The sequence below is a fragment of the Neofelis nebulosa genome, chromosome 6 (genome assembly GCF_028018385.1).
Source record: "Neofelis nebulosa isolate mNeoNeb1 chromosome 6, mNeoNeb1.pri, whole genome shotgun sequence".
Taxonomy (NCBI): Eukaryota; Metazoa; Chordata; class Mammalia; order Carnivora; family Felidae; genus Neofelis; species Neofelis nebulosa.
In genome coordinates this window covers 36,796,388-36,816,225 of record NC_080787.1, presented here as the reverse complement: position 1 = coordinate 36,816,225, position 19,838 = coordinate 36,796,388, and the positions used below count along the sequence as shown (strand labels likewise).

At 40.8% G+C, this 19,838-nt stretch overlaps 1 protein-coding gene and 1 pseudogene across 2 annotated transcripts in view; one reads left to right on the top strand and one right to left on the bottom strand.

Moving 5' to 3' along the window:
- The window catches only part of ILRUN (inflammation and lipid regulator with UBA-like and NBR1-like domains), a 96,247-nt gene that overhangs the window by 65,499 nt on the left and 10,910 nt on the right, over window positions 1-19,838 (top strand). For both annotated transcript variants that reach the window (XM_058733639.1, XM_058733638.1), the window contains one exon: window positions 11,906-12,234. In XM_058733639.1, coding sequence (XP_058589622.1) covers window positions 11,906-12,234 — 329 coding nt within the window. The remainder of the gene's footprint in view (window positions 1-11,905; window positions 12,235-19,838) is intronic.
- LOC131515579 (U6 spliceosomal RNA) lies at window positions 7,045-7,144 on the bottom strand (annotated as a pseudogene).

The following is a 19,838-nucleotide window of genomic DNA, read 5'->3' as shown; positions in this document are numbered from 1 at the left end:
TCCAGAATTCTTTTTATCTTGCAAAACTGAAACTCTGTACCCACTAAATAATAACTTCTCATTTCTCTCTCTCTCCAGCCCTTGACATCACTACTGTTCTGTCTGTCTCTACGAATTTGACTCTTCTGGTACCTCATATAAGTGGTATCATACAGTATTACAATATTTGTCTTTTGTGATTGGCTTATTCCACTTAGCATAATGTCCTGATGGTTCATCCAAGTTGTAGCATGTATCAGAATTTCTTTCCTTTTTAAGGTTGAGTAGTAATCAGTTGTATGTATATACCACACTTTTAGGTCTATTCATGCATCACTGGACACTTGGATTGCTTCCACCTTTTGATATTATGAATAATGCTGCTATGAACGTGGATATAGAAATATTTCTTTGAGAGCCTCCTTTTAGTTCTTTTGGGTATACACTTACAAGTGGAATTGCTGGACCATATGGCAGTTGTATTTTTAATTTTTTGAAGAACCGCCATGCTGTTTTCCATAGTGGCTGCACCATTTTACACTCCCACCAACAGTGCACCAGGGTTTCAGTTTCTCCATGTCCTTGCCAACACTTGTTATTTTATTTTCTGTTTTTTGATAGTAGCCATCCTAATGTGTGTAAGGTGTTATGAGTTTTGATGTGCATTTCCCTAATGATAAGTGGTGTTGAGCGTCTTTTCATGTGCTTGTTGGCTATTCAGTTTATCTTTTAAAGTTATTTTTTAAATCAGGTTTTGGGTTTTTTTTAGGTAGGAGTTCTTTATATATTCTGGGTATTAACCCTTATCAGATACATGATTTGCAGATTCTTTGTGGGTTATCTTTTCACTCTGTTAATTTTGTCTTTTGATGCACAGAAGTTTTTTTGTTTTTTTTGAGAGAGAGAGAGAGAGACAGAGCATGAGTGGGGGAGGGGCAGAGAGAGGGGGAGACACAGAATCCAAAGCTGGCTCCAGGCTCTGAGCTGCCAGCACAGAGCCCAACGAGATGAGATTGTGACCTAAGCGGAGGTCGGATGCTTAACCAACTGAACCACCCAGGCACCCCTGATGCATGAAAGTTTTAATTTTGATGTAGTCCAGTTTATTTTTTCTTCGGTTGCCTGTGCTTTTTGTGTCATATCCGAGAAATCATTTCCAAATCCAGTGTCATGAAGCTTTCCCTCTATATTTTCCTCTTTTTTTTTTTTACCCCTCTATATTTTCTTCTAAGAGTTTTATACTTTAAGCTGTTATGTTTAGGTCTTTGATCCATTTTTTTACTTTATTTTTTTAATGTTGATTTATTTTTGAGAGAGAGAGAGAGACAGAGTGCGAGTGGGGAAGGGGCAGAGAGACAGGAAGACAGGGCTGTCAGCCCAAACCCTGACGCGGGGCTCAAACCCATGAACTGTGAGATCATGACCTGAGCCGAAGTCGGACCCTTAACTGACTGAGCCACCCAGGCACCCCAGATCCATTTTTTTAAAGTTGTATTAAGTAATCTCTGTGTCCATGGGGCTCAAATTTACAACCCCAAGATCAAGAGTCACATCCTCCTCTGACCGAGCCAGCCGGGCACTCCGGTCTTTGATCTGTTGTGAGGTAATTCTTGTACCTATGTAGTGTGAAAGTAAGGTTCCATCTTTATTCTTTTGTATATGATATTCAGTTTGAATATGATATGATATTTAACAACGCTTGTTGAAAAGACTGTCCCTTCCCTTTAAAAAAATTTTTTTAACATTTTTATTTTATTTTTGAGAGTGAGAGAGACAGAGTGTGAGCTGGGGAGAGGCAGAGAGAGAGGCAGACACAGAATTCGAAGCAGGCTCCAGGCTCTGAGCTGTCAGCACAGAGCCTGATGCAAGGCTCAAGCCAATGAACTGTGATACCATGACCTGAGTCGAATTCGGACGCTCAACTGACTGAGCCACCCAGGCGCCCTGTCCTTTCCCTTTTGAATGGCCATGCCAGCCTTGTCAGAAATCATTTGGCCATATATGGGAGGGTTTGCTTCTGAACTCTCTCTCTTTTCTTCTGTTGATCTGTACATCTTTTTACCAGTACCACACTATTTTGATTACTGTAGTATTTTAGTAAGTTTTAAAATCAGGAAGTGTGAGACTTCCAATGTCATTCTTTTTCTTTTTTTTTTTTTAATTTTTTTTTTTTTAACGTTTATTTATTTTTGAGACAGAGAGAGACAGAGCATGAATAGGGGAGGGGCAGAGAGAGAGGGAGACACAGAATCTGAAGCAGGCTCCAGGCTCTGAGCTGTCAGCACAGAGCCTGACGCGGGGCTCGAACTCACAGACCGCGAGATCGTGACCTGAGCCGAAGTCGGCCGCTTAACCGACTGAGCCACCCACGTGCCCCAATGTCATTCTTTTTCAAAATTGTTTTGGTTTTTGAAAATTGTTATGCTTTTAGTGATGCCGAGAGCGATGAAAGGGTTCAAGTAGTGACTGCCTGATCCCTCCATTGCGGAGGTCCTCCTTCTCAAGCAACCTTTAGCCAAATGGCTTTCATTCATTGATGATTATTGCCTAAGTCATTTCATCAGGGGTTACAAAGTGATTATTTCTTCCACCCACATTATTAGCTGGAGTAGTTCTGGGATAAAAAGAAAAGTTTTCTTCATCAACAGTGATATCTTGCAGTTCAGTTTTACAGTCAGGCTAGACTCAGTGCTTGATTCTTTACCTTTACTTGCCAATTTTTTTTTTTTTTTTAATTTTTTTTAACGTTTATTTATTTTTGAGACAGAGAGAGACAGAGCATGAACGGGGGAGGGTCTGAGAGAGAGGGAGACACAGAATCGGAAACAGGCTCCAGGCTCCGAGCCATCAGCCCAGAGCCTGACGCGGGGCTCGAACTCACGGACCGCGAGATCGTGACCTTACTTGCCAATTTTTAGAGGAAGGAGTTGGTGCTCTAGTTGCTTTCAGTGAAACGAATGAATGAGGAGGAAAAGTTAAAGGTTAAATACCCTTTTTATAGGTATCATAAACTCTTAGATTTTATATATGAAACCTATTTTAGTTCATTGCAGTTAGGGATCCAGGAATCTGTTTTTTTCACACATAGCCCTCATGTTCTTGATGTAGGTGGTCTGCAGAGCAGTCTGCTATAAAGTAATATGCTTGATTGAAAACTGGCTACTATTTTGTGGTGTTGTCTTCCATACCACAGGTGGTGTTCACTGACAAGTTAATGCCCAGTCTTATCAAAGTAGTTGATTTTTAAGTTACAACATTAAATGTTAACTTGCCCAAGTAAGGAGGCCTTTTCTGCTTTTTGTTTACCGTCATTGTCATAGTCCTCTAACTAGACATAGCCAGTCATCAGACATTACTCTTAACATTGACTAACTTCCAACATGGCAACACCGTAAACATATTTTGTTTGTTTTTTTAATGCTACTTAAGTGGTGCTACTTAAATTGTGCATAGATAATTTGCTATTTATTGTGCACCTATCCTATGCCAATCACCATCCTACAGAATTGATCTCCAGTCCTTACTGTGTTTCCCTTTGACCTAGGTTGTTTGTTTTTGTTTTCTTTTTGTTGTTGTTGTTGTTGTTTGGCTGTTTTTTTTTTTTTCTTCATTAAGACATTTCTACTATTTCTAAGTCACAATTTAGGAATATTTAGAGAAGTTTCCCATTACTGCCTCCTTCAGCCAGTCCCTTCCTCCCCCTAAGATACTCATTCTTATTTATTTATGGTTTATCTGTTCAGTGTTGTTTGTTTTGCAAATACTAGCCAACACATAGAAATTTGACCCTTTTCTTACACAAAAGTATCGTAACTAAAGATACTGATCTGCATCTTACTTTTTTCCCCCCCACTTAATAATATATTCCAGAGATCACTCTAGAAATCCTCATTTCTTTTTATGATTGTGGAGTATCCCCTCTGGTAGAATGTCATCATTTTTACAGCCAGTCACTATTGATGGACATTCAAGTTTTTAAAAAATTCTTGCTGTTACATATAATGCTATTATTTTCCTCCTCCAGTTTCTTCCCCATTTCACTGCTCTCCTTCATAGAAAAATTCCTTGGAAAATTTTGTATCAGTAATGGCTGTCTCCACCTCCTGATTTCTAGACTCTTGAATTCTTTCCATCAGGCTTCTGTCCACACCACTTCACTGAAACTCCTCTTTCCAAAACACCAGTGACCTGCATGATGCTATATTCCCTGCTTTGTTCTCACTTCGCAACTTACTTGAATTATTAGTTGCACTGGACCCAATTGATGACTCTGTCCTCCTTGAAACATTTGTGACTAGGCTTCTACTTCTGTGTTTTCTTTGTTCTTTTTTTATTTTTTGTTTTTTTAATAAGATAAGAAAGTAAGAATAATAGGAAAGCTCTCTTTACAGAGAGGGGACATTTGAAAGCAAACGCCCCTATTCTTTTTTTTTAATGTTCATTTATGTTTGAGAGAGCACAAGTGGTGGGGGGGGGCAGAGTGAGAGGCAGACCGAGGATCCGAAGTGGGCTCCAAAGTGGGCTCCGTGCTGACAGCAGCAAGCCCGATGTGGGACTTGAACTCATGAACCGACCACGAGATCATGACCTGATGGATGCTCAGCTGACTGAGCCACCCAGGTGTCCCTGTGTTTTCTTTATTCTTGAGGCTGTTCCTTCTGTCTTTTTTCCCACCGTCTTACCATTGAATGAATGCATTCCTCTTGCCTATAGTGTCAGCTGGTGGCTGGGCCAGCTGAGCCCACTTCAGGGGAGGGCTGTCTGTACCAGAACGGAAATAGGAAGGGCTGGAGTCTCTGCGTCTATAAGTTGAAGCCAAGAGGGGGAAGAGATGAAGGCTTCTGGTTTCAAAGGTCACCTGAAACAAGCTTGTAGTCTGACACAACCAGATTTATTGATGCTAATATGGTGAGGGCAGGCATTTCAGGAGAACTCTGGAATGCCACACAACAAGAGGGAGGAGGGAAGCAGCCTTTGTAAGGTTTGGGTTCTTGCTGAAGGATTCTGAGAAAGCTCTAAGGGAAATGGGGATCAATTTGGGATTGGCAGCTATTTCTGAGGCAGGATTAGAAGGGGGGATTAATTAGGGTTTGAATGCTATCTTGAGGCAGGGGCAGTTTTAACATTTGGGTATCCTCAGTAATAGATGCTATAACAGAATGGGTCTGGGGGCATCATTGGTAAGAAAGCAATAGGCACTCGGAGGGTTGTTAACATTATTTTATAGGGGCTGCCTGACCTTGGGAGAAATAATGTTTCCTGTTAACTTTGCACCTGCCTCTATAAGTAAGTGTACTTCAAGCCCAGTTCATGGTAGGGCTATTTTTTTTCATTTTTCATTCTGAGCTGATTTCCATCTTTTATCTCAGATATATTTTTACTCTTTCAGTTCCATGGCACTGATTTACTGGATTTGGGAAGTACAGATTTTTGTTTCCTATGACTGAAGCAAGTAGTTAAGTAATTAAATGATCACTGTAGTCTCCCACCCCACCCCCAAATTAAGGTGAGAGCTCATAATTGGTAAATAGGGCATGATTTGGGAAAATTGTGAAGTAGGAATAGTTTCTTTGTTGCTGTTTCAGCTTTTCTTTCCAAGCCCCTCTCCCTGTTATACAGGGCCCCAGGAACCCTTCTCATCTCATCTCATCTCATCCAGGCTTTCGCTGCTCTTTCTTAGGCCCTTTCCTCTCCCCTTTTTGAACTTGTGCCTATTGGTTGATTTGATAATGATGTTGATTTGATAATGACCTTAATATATTAAGGTAGTTTAATATATTCCTTGGAGGGGCATTTGCATTTTAAAAGGAAATTCCTAAGAATAATACTGAAACCAAGGTACAAGGTTCTAATGCTTTTGTGGCAAGATGGGGTGGGGAATGAGGATGGGTAGGGAACAGGGTTTGAGTAGAGGCTATCCTTCAGCAGTCACTCTGAGCAGCTGATGAACTGGAGCCTGGTCAGCCTTCTTCCCCCTTAGATGCTGCGATAGGTGGTATGTTGGTAAACATAGCAAAAGTATATGGGCACGTGTCATGGGAACAAGGCTCTGTGTGGAGTAAATAAGGTGGAGATGTAGATCGGAAGTTGAGACTGGGAAGTTGAGACAAGGACAACTGGAAGTGCCTCTTTTTCACGGTGGTACACAAACACTTGGTAGTTCCTAGAGACAGACACAAGTATGTTGAGACTTGCTCATAACACTGACCTTTGAATTGCTTACTGTCTAGCAATGTTTTGGTCCATAGACTACCAGTGCTCAAACTCTCTCCTTTCAAGCCTCTGTCATGGAAGCTGGGCAGTACATATCCAGCCCTCCTACAGAGATGAAATGTGAACCCATAGCTTTAGCCCAGCAGTTTGATTAGAGCCTCTTTACTTCTCCAGATCCAAGTTGTTTCTTAATCCTCAGGGGAAATGTGATGTTCCTCTTGCACTTTAAGGTGCATTGAGCTTTAGGATTTGAATTCACGACGTCCAAACCTAGATATGACCTCCGTGGTAGTCTTCGATGTACACACTGACTAAAGCCAGGCTGTGTCTCCTGGTGTTGTGGCATTCTTGTTTCACGACTCTTGGGGACAAGTCTAAGGCATTTGCTCTAGGTGTCAGAAGCCTACAAGATTTCAGTCCTAGACACAGTTTGAACCCTTTTGAGGTGTCTTTGTAAACTTAATATGTAAAAGTTGTGCTTTGTCAAGTCTCCTGGCCTTTTCCCTGGGGATGTCCAGACCAAGTGGGACATATTGATGTGGCAGATTATTGCTTTCTGTAAGTGACTTCTGTCACAGAAGCAAGCTCTGGATGTCGTTGGGCAGCTTCAGCCCAATATGCACATCCAGATGATGGCTTATTTGTATAGTTGTTGCTGTTCCCTCTGTTCGAAGACTGTTAACTGGTCCTTACTGGTGTACTGAGAAGGGGTTGCACAGAAGAAGAGAGACATCACACTGCATGGAAGAGTGAACTCATGTGTCTAGTTGAATGGACAACTCGTTAGAAGGAAGACCTCAACATTGGCACATTACTATTAACTAAATTCCAGACTTTATTTAGATTTTTGAAAAAAATGTGGAACACTTCACGAATTCTGTCATCTTTGCACAGCGGCCACATTAATCTTCGCTGTATCGTTCCAGTTTTAATATATGCACTGCCAAAGTGAGCACAGACTTTAGTTTTTACCAGTTTTTCCACTCATGACCTCCAGAATCCGTCCTAGGATACCACATTACATGTAGTTGTCTTGTCTTTCAGTCTTCTCTGATCCCTGACAGTTTCTCAGTCTTTTCCATATTTTTCATGACCCATGATAGTTTAGAGGAATACTGGCAATTACCTTTTATAATGTCCCCCAGTTTGAGCTTTTATGATGTTTTCCTCAATTTAGACTGATGTTACAGGTTTGGGGAACAATGCTGCAGAGGTGAAGTGCCCTCCGAGGGGGCACCTGATGTTTCCATAACATCACTAGTGATTAAAATTGGTCACTTGATTAAATTGTTTGGTTGCCAGTTTATCTGTTGTAAAAGTTATTGTTTTTTTCATTCCCTACTCTGTTCTTTGGAAGCAAATCACTGAGTCTAGTCCATACTCAAAATGGGTTGGGAGATATATGGAATTAAACTCCATCTCTTAGAAGGAGGAGTATCTGCGTATATTATTTGGAGTTCTTTAAGAAGGCTTCTCACCTAGCACAGAGCCCAACGCAGGGCTTGAACTCTCGATCCTCAGATCAAGACCTGATCTGAGATCAAGAGTTGGAGCTGAGATCAAGAGTTGTAAGTGAGCCAAGTACCCCTTATTTAGAGTTCTTATGTAAAGAAATTTGACTCTTCTCATCAATTTATTTAATCATTTGTTTATATCACTAAGAACTCATGTGTATTTTTTTTTATACTTTGAGTTATAATCCAGTACTATGTTATTTATCTTGTTGCCTGAATTAGTCCAGCTTTGGCCAGAGGGAGGACTTTTAGGTGACTCATGCATCCCTTTGACATACTCTTATCCTTTTGGTTTTTTTTGAACACTTCCTTACTTTCTGATACTACAAATATAGTCCAGGCTCATCTTATATTTTCCGTGACTTAGCCCTAGAATCAGCCATTTTTCTGAGGACCCCTTGTTCTTTTTATTGGAGAATGGAGTTCAGAAACCACTGGCCACTGGGTATGTTTAATGCTGCTTGGCTGTCATTACTTCTAGGCCTTCTCAGCAGGCAGAGCTGGGTAGCATGTGTATACATACTAATCTCTGAATATAGACATATCTGTCATTGTTTCTGTGTTTCTTCATCTGCATATATATCAAGATAAACATGAGTTTATATTGATGTCTTGGACTTTAGTACCACAGAGTTCATTTTAGAATGTTTTCTTTTCTTGCTCATCTATAATATCCTTCTTCAACAATGAGGAACCTTGCTCCCACCATTTCACTGTTCATCCCCAGTACACATGTACCCATGCTGTACCTGTCTTATAACCCATATCCCCACAAGAAACAAATTTACCAGTCTGAATGTTGTACTGATTTTTAGCAATTCTATTTTGGTGGACAAATTGTAGATGTTTATTTATGTTTATTATAATGTGATTTGATCTGTGATGCTAGCTTTTAGATATGTTTTTAACATATCCACCATAATCTGAGATGTCTTTGTATATCACCATGGTTCATTAAGATTATGGAGTTGGGCTTCAAGTAAAATATTTCCCTTTTACTCTGCATTTCTAATCTAAACTTAAGAAATAAAAAGTTCATGTTCTCTCTTCAGTAATTTATCATACATTTCTACAAAAGGAAGTTTATACTTATTAAAGTTATATACTTGCTGAAGGTTTTATATGTAAAAGGGACGAATTGAATGAAACAATATTTACAGTACCATCTAGTTCCAAAGTCCTGGTTCAGGTGCTTTTTGAAAACCACCTTAAGGCAACACATTCTAAAATCAGTTTCTCCATTTGCTCTTAAGCCCTGAATGTGTAGGCTTGGCACTTGGTTCTACTTTATTGGCTACTTTTCTAGGACATCCTAGAATGTTGGCCCGTTCTTATTATTGGTGCCAAAGATCATATATGTTTGTGGGTAAAGATACTTTTTCCTGGGAAATAAGACTGACTTAACTATAGCTTTAGTTCCCTGGATTCTTGGGTTCTCAAGTTCCTGTTGAGGAAAATAAATATGAGCTATACCAGTTACTCTGAGTTGAGCGTTCTCAGTCACCATGTAAGTTGGCTTTTAACTTGAAATCTGATCTTGGGCCCATCACTTCTACCTCCAGACCTCAGATCCTTTATCAAGAAAGTGCAGCTGTTCCATTAGATGACCCCTAAGATTTCTTACAGCTATGATTTTATCATCACAAGTAGTAAAATAACGTGGCTGGCAGTTCTTATCTCAGTAATTAAGGCATCTGGCAAGAACTGGAAATGGTAAGCCTCTCTGAAACAAGCTTATTGGGTCCATTTCTGTCACTGTTTTTATTTGATTAACACACACACACACACACACACACCATGATTGGAATGGACACATTCTGAAATGTGAAGGCTAGTGGTAGTACCTACATGGCTGAGATTGAACCATGTAGAAGGCATATATTTAGAAGATCAGAACTGAAGTGTTCATTGTTGGTGTTTATAAACCAATGGTTTCTTAAATGACCTTCTCTTTACAGCTACTGTGTTTAGCCTGTGAACAGTACAGAAGAATAGCCAAGGTGAAGAGAGTGCAGTGGCTTACATGTGACATGGCTCTATGAGTTATATGAAAGAAGTTTTAGCTCTTAAAGCCAGGGAGGAAAATGTCATTAGCCTCATATACTGATAACAGTCTTCAGAAGACTATCCTTTCCCATAAGCAAAGTGAAGGAAGCACATGACCTGTAGCTGAGTATGTAAAACATTATGTACTTACAAAAGGATTTTGGAAAACAGGGGTGAAAGAGAAGAAGTAAGAATTAATATGCTGTAAGACAGGGCATATCTGTTTAGGGAAAACAAACAATAGAGTGAAGAAATGTTGCCTTTGGTTAGAAAGCTAGGAGAGGAAAGCATGGAATGAATCTCCCTCAGGTACCTGCCGTTGAATTGTTCATTAAGGCCTACATCATGTTGGTTTATGAGATTGACTTCGAGTTTTGAATGAAAGTTCTCCCACCCACTATTCCTGGCACTGTCCCAGATTTCTGAGTGAAGTGGCATGCTGAATATCCTGGCTTACAATGTTAATTAACAGGTTGAACTTTTATGGTACTAGTTTACATGAGGATTCACCTTTGCCTTAATGAAAAGTGTCTGGAATGGATTCCCATTCCTAACATGCTAGCACAGCTAGTGGCTGCAAAGAATTGCTAGTTCCAGAAGTGAACAGCAGGTGTCACTGCATCTCCACTTACTAGGGTTCTGGCTCCTAGCTGTTCGCTTGCAACCAAGTTTTTAACAGAGCTCCCAAACCACTGAACACAAATTGAGTATTTATGGCCGTCCTCAGATACAGAACCCAAATTGAAAATTGAGAATAAGCACAGCCCAAGAGGGTTTCCCTCAATCTCCTCACTATACTTTTTAGTGTTTTTCCCCCCTAGGCTTAATATTATCTGCATTTCTGTTTAGGTAACCGATGAATTTTATTAGCCTTTTCTTATCAATCATTCAGCAGTTATTTAAGAGCCTTGGACAGATTTTCATATTTTTTTCAGCTGGGTTCCCACTTCTTTTTTTTTTTTTTTTTTTTATTAAATTTTTTTTTTTTCAACGTTTTTTATTTATTTTTGGGACAGAGAGAGACAGAGCATGAACGGGGGAGGGGCAGAGAGAGAGGGAGACACAGAATCGGAAACAGGCTCCAGGCTCCGGGCCATCAGCCCAGAGCCTGACGCGGGGCTCGAACTCACGGACCGCGAGATCGTGACCTGGCTGAAGTCGGACGTTTAACCGACTGCGCCACCCAGGCGCCCCTGGGTTCCCACTTCTTGGCCTTCCTGCAGCTTGCTTTTTAAAAGCCTTCCAGCAGGAAAGTTGATGTCACTGTTCTCTAAATTGAGGTGCCAAACATCAAAGGAAACAGCCTCTTTCTTTATTCTTCTATTTGAACCCTTAGCTTTGGCAGTTGAGGAAATAACTGAATTATGACCAAAAGTCCTGTGGTGCATCTTCTAAAACAAATCTCTTATGGTTTCAATGTAGATGGTGGGGTGTCCCTCTATTATAACAAAGGCAAAGTTGGTGTTGAATTGGATTATTTTAGAAAGTCTGGGACATACTAAATTTTTGGTATCCTTTGATCACATAGGTTGTTAGGAGAAAAAACACCCTAGGTGATATTTGTTTTAATAGTCAGGGTTAGTGCTGGTTTACACTTATGTCCTGGTGTCATTATTAATAGCTTCCCCCTTTATTCTCAGTTGTCCTAGTTCAGAAAATATGTAGTCACTCTAAATTGCTAGAGGTAGGGAGGGGACAGTTGATAGGTTGCTTATTATAGTAATTATAAGCATTTTTTGGCTCAAGAATTATGCCTGCCCTGAGTTTTCTAAGTTATATACATTCAAAATAAAGCAAGAACCACAAAGAGATTATAATTCTGGGAAAATAGCTTTTGGGTTTCTACCTAAAGATCATTGTTCTCTGGAGCAGTGATTTCCAAATGTGGCTGTGCATCAGAATCAGCTGGTAACCTTTTCACAAATAGTTTCATGGGTCTTATGATAGACCTCTACTGAATGTGTACTGGAGTTTGAACTTGACATTACCAAAAATGTAGAAATTCATGCAGTGCAAATGCACTGCGCTACTTTGTCAGCAAGCTTTTAAAATTAGCTCTTTATGCTTTGGGTGATGGTTGGGGTTTTTGGTGGTGGCTGCTGTGGGCCTTGAGGGTATGCCTGTCATTGATGTGAGTTGCCTTTTTGTTTCAGATGTCATCTGGGTGATTCTCAGTGTGGAGGTGGGTGGACTTTTAGGAGTAACGCAGCAGCTGTCATCTTTTGAAACGGAGTTCAACACACAGCCGCATCGCAAGGTAGAAGGAAACTTCAACCCGTTTGCCTCTCCCCAAAAGAACCGACAATCAGATGAAAACAACTTAAAAGACCCTGGGGGTTCCGAGTTCGACTCGATCAGCAAAAACACATGGGCTCCTGCTCCTGACCAAACCGAGCAAGATGAGAATAGACTCTCACAGAACTCTGTAAATCTGTCCCCCAGCAGTCACGCAAACAACTTATCAGTAGTGACTTACAGTAAGGTAGGTGCCCTCGGAGAAGAGGAGAAGGGGTAGGTGGTGGGCCTTGGGATTTGTGATACCCCTTCATGGCAAACCTAGAAGCCTAGAATGTTCTTTAAGACTGCTTAGCTTTCCTGCCAACAGCAAGAATACAAAAACCTACCCCTTCTCCCCTCCCCCCCCCCCCCCCCCCATCTTCATGTCCTGTGGATGTTACTTTATCCACATTTGTAATTTACTACTGTCTCTCTGCTCTGGTTTGGGTGTTGAAAGAACACACTTTTTTTACCTTTAGCATTAAAAAAAAAAAGAAAGTCAAAATATCACCAGCCGTCCTTCTGGTATAAATGTATGCTAAACCTAGAACAACAACATACCTTTGGAATTTCCTCCTACTTTGTTGTTTTGGGGGTTTTAGGGTTTTTTTGTTTTTTGTTGTTTTGTTTGTTTTTTGTTTTGGGTGGGGCTTTTGTTTTTTCCAAGGAAAAAAGACAAACTCAATTATTTATCCTAAATATTGTTGTTGGCTTTCTCTTCATTTACCTTGTTTGTATGTCTTCTTATCGATGTATTTTCAGTCTGTTATGGCCCATCTACCTCCTCACCCACAACCAAGAGTGGTCCAAGTGATATTTTGACTTTTTATGTGTGGGGCAGTGAGAGAATTGATTGTTAAGTTCACCATGATGTTAAATATTCTGATTGTTATGAGACACTTTTCTGGGTGTTTGATTTCTTGGTCTGTTTCTCTCCATGCTAGCTGATTAACCCGTGTCTTCCACACTCTGCTAAGGTGATGATGGTTCTTGGTTGTTGGTTTTGGTTGGCTGAATAAAGCCCTGATGCTAAGAGCTCACTGTTGGAGGTGTTTGGTATGGCAGGGCCTGTGAGCATTCCTGCGCATTCTTCTCTGATTAATAATAATGCTGTGTAATAGGCCCAGCATCCCACCTATATGATCATATAACTGGTAAGTCTGCCCTTGCTTCATGTTGGCATTTACCCTCAAGTTTTTAAAATAAAATTGATATTTATTTGAGAGACAAATTGCTTGTCTGTTGTAAGAATGGTATTTTTCTGGCTAATGCTTTATATATGGTCCAGATCAAGAGACAAATTAAAAAGAAACCTAGAGATGTGAATCCTTTTTTCCCCCACACAGTCTAGTAAGAGACTTCATTCAGTAGTGATGTAACAAAGGATTGATTTTTTTGGTTGTTTCGATGGTTGTTCTAAAAGATTCTGCGGAATCATGGTAGTTGTACAGGCTATAAGAGAAGTTAATTGGCAAGACAGAAAATTGCCTGTATTTGAGGAAAGACTTCATGTCAAAACACTATAATAAAAGGTTTTCCTCCAAGCTCCTATTTCTCCAGATTTTTCTTCCTTAAATTTAATCATCCAGAGTATGACTGCTCAAGGTGCTTAAGTGAGCCAAGCCCTTAGGGAAGCTTACCCTGTTAGAACTGGAACTTGCAATTGAGTTTAATAGGAAGATGAGAGTTGGAGGAGGCAACACCAGTTGTTCAAGTACTTTATATAATGGAAGCCCCCTCACCCAACTGTGAGCTGCCTGGCTCAGTAGTCACTGTGGTCTTAGGAGAGGGCTGGTGTTCTTGGCCAGGGCACTGCACTCATCTTCGTAAGTTGTGAACCTGTCAGTTGCTTGCAGCTCCTGTAGGGAGCCCCTTTAGGGACTGATGCCTTTTGGCCAATTCTGTGATCATTGCCCTGGCCCGGGGTGTGGGAGCTGGGGAGAGATTGACTGGGGGGTCAGAATGGATTACCTACAAGCCTTAATTGAGGTCCTACCATGTTACTTTTTTTTTTTTTTTTTTTTTTTTTTTGGAAGGGCTGGGCTAGGTGACGCTATTGAGATTTCCTGAGGTTGGTGAATTCATGGTATGTTACCTAATTTTGTATTTTTTCTTTTTGTCATGAACTCTGTAGGATCATTTAGAAGTAGTATTTGCAAGAACCTCAGAGAAAAGGTTCTCACTGGAGATGATATTCAAGGAGACTGTTGGCTATAATACATTGAGAATATGGCACTTAGGTGCCAAAGAGAAATTGGAGCCTCCCTTGTTTCTTAATTTAAGCAGAATCTATTCAGAATGCACTTAGGTGAACATCTGGCAAGTTCTCTAAAAGCATTTCTGGCTAAAGTTGAGTCAGCTCCACCTCTTAAGACTTCTTAGGAACAAGGGTAGTGGTATAAACAGTCATCAGTAAATATTTATTAACATGTCTGTGTACTGTTTAGATCAGTGTACGTTGTTCAGTAGGAGACTTGAATAAATGAAGTTACCCCTTCCAACTAGTAGCTTACAGTACAGTAGGGGAGATGAAACATGTACACAGCAATTAGAGAACAGTTCAGTCAAGATGAAGTATGGACTGAGAATAACAGTCAAAGTGTGTTTTGTAATTTGTGTGTATGACTGTGGATTAGAGTTAGGGCAGAGAGGAAGAAGAGATTGGGTTGATGGAAAAGGGTTTCAAAGGATAGATTTGGAAGGATAGACAGGAAAGAGAGTGGAGGTACAGTTTAAGTGCTGAGGGCAGAATGAGTAATGTGTGGTCAGGAGATGTGGATGATGGACAACGAGAGAAGGGTTCAGTCATTTGCAATGCTTTCATTTGAGGAGCAGTGGATGAAATAATTATAAATGACTTTGAAAAGATTTGGGACTGTACTTAAATGGATATCTTAAAGCAGAGCTTATTCATAATTCTAAACATTCATGTTTGGCTTGAGAATATAGATTGATTGATTTATTATAAAATTTAAAAAGTTATTTTAATGTTTTTATTTTTGAGAGAGAGAGAGAGGGAGCGCGTGCACGAATGGGGAGGAGCGGAGAGAGAGGGAGACAGAGTCAAAGCAGGCTCCGGGCTCTGAGCTGTCAGCACAGATCTCGATGTGGGGCTAGAACTCGTGAACCACAAGATCATGACCTGAACTGAAGTCAGACACTTAACCTGCTGAGCCACCAAGACACCCCTAGATTTATTTATTTTTAAAGGCAGGCATGCTCAAGTATGTTCGAGGGTATACTTGAAGGGTATACTTGACACAGTGATGAGATCAGTTATATACCAGAATTACTTTTTAGCTGTTCATATGTGCCAGATGTGTTGCCAAGTACTTTACACATATCATCTCATTTTTTTGACAAGAAAACAAAAGCTCAAAGGGACCTAGTTACTTGCCCAATATTACATAGCTGTCGAGAGGCAGAGCTGGGATTCAAATCCAAGGTGCCACATTACTAAAACTCATTATTAGTAGGTGAACCTGGGCTCTCCCTAGATCCTCCTTTTGGGCTGGAGGCTATGTTGAGTGAAAGCATTTACTGAACTGATGATCAATATCATGAAGGAGTAAAAAGAAAGCAGAGTTAAAATAAGACAAGTGGCTCTAATGTAAACTGGAGATTGCCTGTTTGGAGAGTTCCCTTGTTTGTTGAATCTTTAAATTTTTTTTTTTTTTTTAACGTTTATTTATTTTTGAGACAGAGACAGAGCATGAACAGGGGAGGAGCAGAGAGAGAGGGAGACACAGAATCTGAAACAGGCTCCAGGCTCTGAGCTGTCAGCACAGAGCCCAACGCGGGGCTCGAACTCACAGACCGTGAGATCATGACCTGAGCCGAAGTTGGATGCTTAACCAACTGAGCCACCCAGGCACCCCTGTTGAATCTTTAAAGTAGTGACTTCTTTTCCTGGTTGATAAAAATAAGAACTATTCTTATAACTCTTGGGGTACATAAACCTTGTGGTGTTTATAATAATTAGCACCCTTTTATTTATAAATGAATGGAAAGGATGAAAGAGACCCTTGGGGCTCTAGAGTTGGGACATGTGTTTTCAGTTCATCCCAGGGTGTCGTCTTCATTGGATGGGTAGGAGGAATACCTTATGCCCTGGTGTCCGGGATCAGGGTTGGCAATAGATTTGACTTATTCTAAAGAAATTCCCTGCCTGCCATTAAGCCCATGACCATGGTTGTAGTAGACACATATAATTCCCTGCTGCTTCCATAGTTACAGTTTAACTTGCTAAGGTTGGTAGGATGAAATAAAAAGATTGCTTCATGCACCTGCTCCATGAGGGCTGCGTGGGTATGTCAACATAATGGCACGTATGTCAGTGCCAGGAACTGGGCATCTCTGGAACCCTTCCCCAGCTGCACTTGAATAGCCATAAGCTCTCTGGACTCAGTACTCCGTGTCTCAGGGGAAACTCTGGGTGGAAATGCCTGCTCTAGCTCCATCCCACAATCCAGAGGGCCTGGCCCCTCCCTGCATGAGAGCTGTCAGAGGGAGTCAGGAAAGTAAGTATATGCTGACCTACAAAAGATTCATAAATCTGACTCCTCGCTTTTGTTAGAAATTGGCTGGCCTCGTTGTCAGCTCAGTTATGGTTGACCTGTGCCATATGAACAGTCAGATCAAGTATTGGTGAAGAGTAGGGCTATTTTAATGAACCTTTCTATGTGATTAGCTCAAGAGCCTCTGAGGACAGAGTCGCAGTAGGATAGGTACTCACTCTGTTGACTCCAGGCCAGTCTCACCATGAATTCCAGCTCTCTGACTCCTCTCTAGAGGCCAGGATAGCTTCTGTTTGGACAGTGTGAGAATAGTAAAAAAAAAACCAAAACAAACCAATTTATAGAAGTCCAGAAGGAAAAGATAAGTCCTGTTAAAATTAGATGCTTCGTTTTCTTATTTGCCAGTAATTTTTTTAATGTCTAAATGTTTTCTAAGAAGGCCTTACAGAGGGAAAAAAGACACCAGCCAAACAATCTGATTCAGGACAGATGGGAATAAAAATGTGGCTGTCAAAAACCAAGAGGCTGCTGTTCTTGAGGAAGGCCAAATGCTTCACTTCCTTTCTCTAAAAAAAAAAAAAAAAAAGGAAAGAAAACAAAAGGGTAATAATTTACACTGGGGGAACTGAAAAGAATCCCAGATTCATTTATTTTGTTACATGGCCTATGGATTTTATTTTGTGTTTGCTCTTACTTTAAAAAAAAAAAAAATCTTTGGAGCTGGTATATGTCATATACTCCTCCTTTAAACTGGATTACAGTCTGAGGCACTGTTATTACTTCCGCCAAATGCTGGTTCAGAAGGAGAAACTTGTTATTATCTTCGTGGGGAGGTTCATCGTGCTCCTCCAGCGTCAGCCACTGCCGAGTGCCATCTGCCCTGCCTGCCCACACTCGCACCTGCTTCTCTTCCTATCTCTGTCTGACTGCCACCCGTTAGTACGTTTTGGATCTGGAGCTAGAGCAGGAGTCAGTCTGCTTTTATTACATCAGAAGTCAACTCTCTCCTAACCTGCTGCTTTCTGTGTTGACAAAGGCATAGAGGAATTATTTTCTCTCTGTTTAGGTGAGAGTTCAGAAATCCTACTAGAGGTTACTGGGGGAGGTTTGGGAAAAGCAAATCTTTTGCCCTGTAGGCCTGAGGATATAATGGCAGATGGATCTTCCTGTCTACTTTGAAGTAGGTAATTGGTTTCACATAATAATAAGGGATGGGCTTGGGGTGACGTAATGGAATTGGGTTCAACATTTGCCCAGTTCAGAGGGCACTGGATTTGACTGGAAGGCAGGTAGGTGGTGTCCACAGCTGTGCTGCTTGGTTGTGTGAGGTGACAGCAGGCCGTGTAACCTTCCCACTGTCACGAAACTTGAATTTTCGTTCTCACAGACCCTTTCATGAAAGGTTTAAAGATGGTTCAAAGCGAAGCTAGAAGGAAAACTTGGGTCACTTGATATTTTTTCCAGCTTGTGTTTTCCTCTGGCGAGGGACAGGTAACAAAGGCACACGACAGCCAGGCAGAGGCTGATCAGAAAGCAGTAATTACAGCTATGAAACTACCATTTATTGAGTACTTATTATGTGCCAGGCACTGCACTGAGAACTTTTTAAATTTAATTTTTATTGTGAAAACTATCAGTGTGTACATAGTTTGAGGAGCCAAGTAGTTCTACAAAGCTTATTACAGAAACACCAGTCACCTCTCTTCCCCCCAGTATTTGTTCCTCAGAGGCAGCAGGCTCAGTGTTTGATATGCATTATTTCATTTGGTGCACACAACAGTACCATGGTGCAGGCGCTGCTATTTCCCTTACTTTACAGTTGCTGAGACTTGAGGTACACAGGTTCCATGACTTGCCCAAGGGTCAGGCAGCTAGGAAATGGTAAAACTAGGATGTGAACAAAAGCAATTGTTTTTTACTCCTGAGCCTGCTTTCTTAACAGTGTACTGCATTGATTCCCAGTCACAAATAGTGTTCCAGTACATATTATTAGCCGAGCTAACAGCTGTGAGCTAGGGAGAGAATGCTTTCTATAACATATTGCTGCCTTTCAGATGAGGATCAAGCCAATTATTGACTATTACATGACTTCTCTACTACTAAACCACCTCCCCTCACACACTACAGAAACCAGCCTTTCTCTTTAGCTTCCCAAGGGGAAAGATTGCCTAGAACCTCCATAGTTAGTTGGGTTTAGATTTTTGTTGACATTGAAATTTCCATTAAGTCACTCTTGTAACAGCAACACCTATACCTCTTGCGGCCTCAAGAGGCCAAAAGATACAGTCTCTGAAATTTTACTTTTCTGGAACAAATTTAAAATCTCTCTTTGAACATGTTTAGTGTTTTAGACCTAGAACATACTTAGGGGCTATCTTATTCCCTTTAAAGGCAGATTCTATTTCTGCAAAAACTATCTAGAGAAAGAATATTTTCGGCAAAGAGACAGTCAGTACAAACCCTGAAGTAGAAGTTTACCTTGTTTGTTTAAAGAACAGAGTGAAGGAGGAGAGTAGAGAAAGGTGAAATCAGAGGATGGAAACCAGATCATGGAGGGCTTTATGGACCCTTCTGTAAAGCTTTGGGCTTTCTGCTCTGAGGGACAAAGGAAACCATTAAAGGGCTTTGAGCAGAGAGGTGATAAATAAAACCCCTGCTTTGGAAAGTGGATGTAAGAGAGAATGGAGTAAAGATGTAAAAAGTAAAAGAAGTAAAGAGTAAAAAACCAGGGGTTTTGGTCTGAGCCACTAAAGGGATGGAATTGCCATCAATGGAGAAGGAAAAGACTGTGGTAGAGGTGGGGAGAGGTCAGGAGTTCCATTTTTGGCACATTGGCAATTTCTTTAGATATCCAAATGGAGATGTCAGGTGGGCTGTTGTATATCTGAGTTGCATCTAGAGTTTAGTAGAGAGGTCTGGGTGGAGATACAAATTTGGCAATTGTGACATATAGATTATATCTCTAATGCTCTGAGACTGGCTGTAGCCCACTAAGTGATGAGTGTAGAGCAGGGTTTCTCATCAAAGTAGTAAGACCATTGAAATTTTAGACCAGAGAAGTCTTGAAGATAAGTGGGAAATGGGGGATGTCTAATGCATTGTAAGATGTCTAGCAGCATTCCTGGCCTTCGCCCAATACATGCCAGTAGTACCTCCCCACCCCCAAGTTTCACAACCAAAAATATCTCCAGGCATTGTCAACTGTCCTCTGGACAGAGAGATGACAAAATCGCCCTACTTATGAACCACTGGTATAGATAGAGAAGAGGTTCACAGACTGAACTGGGCCCAA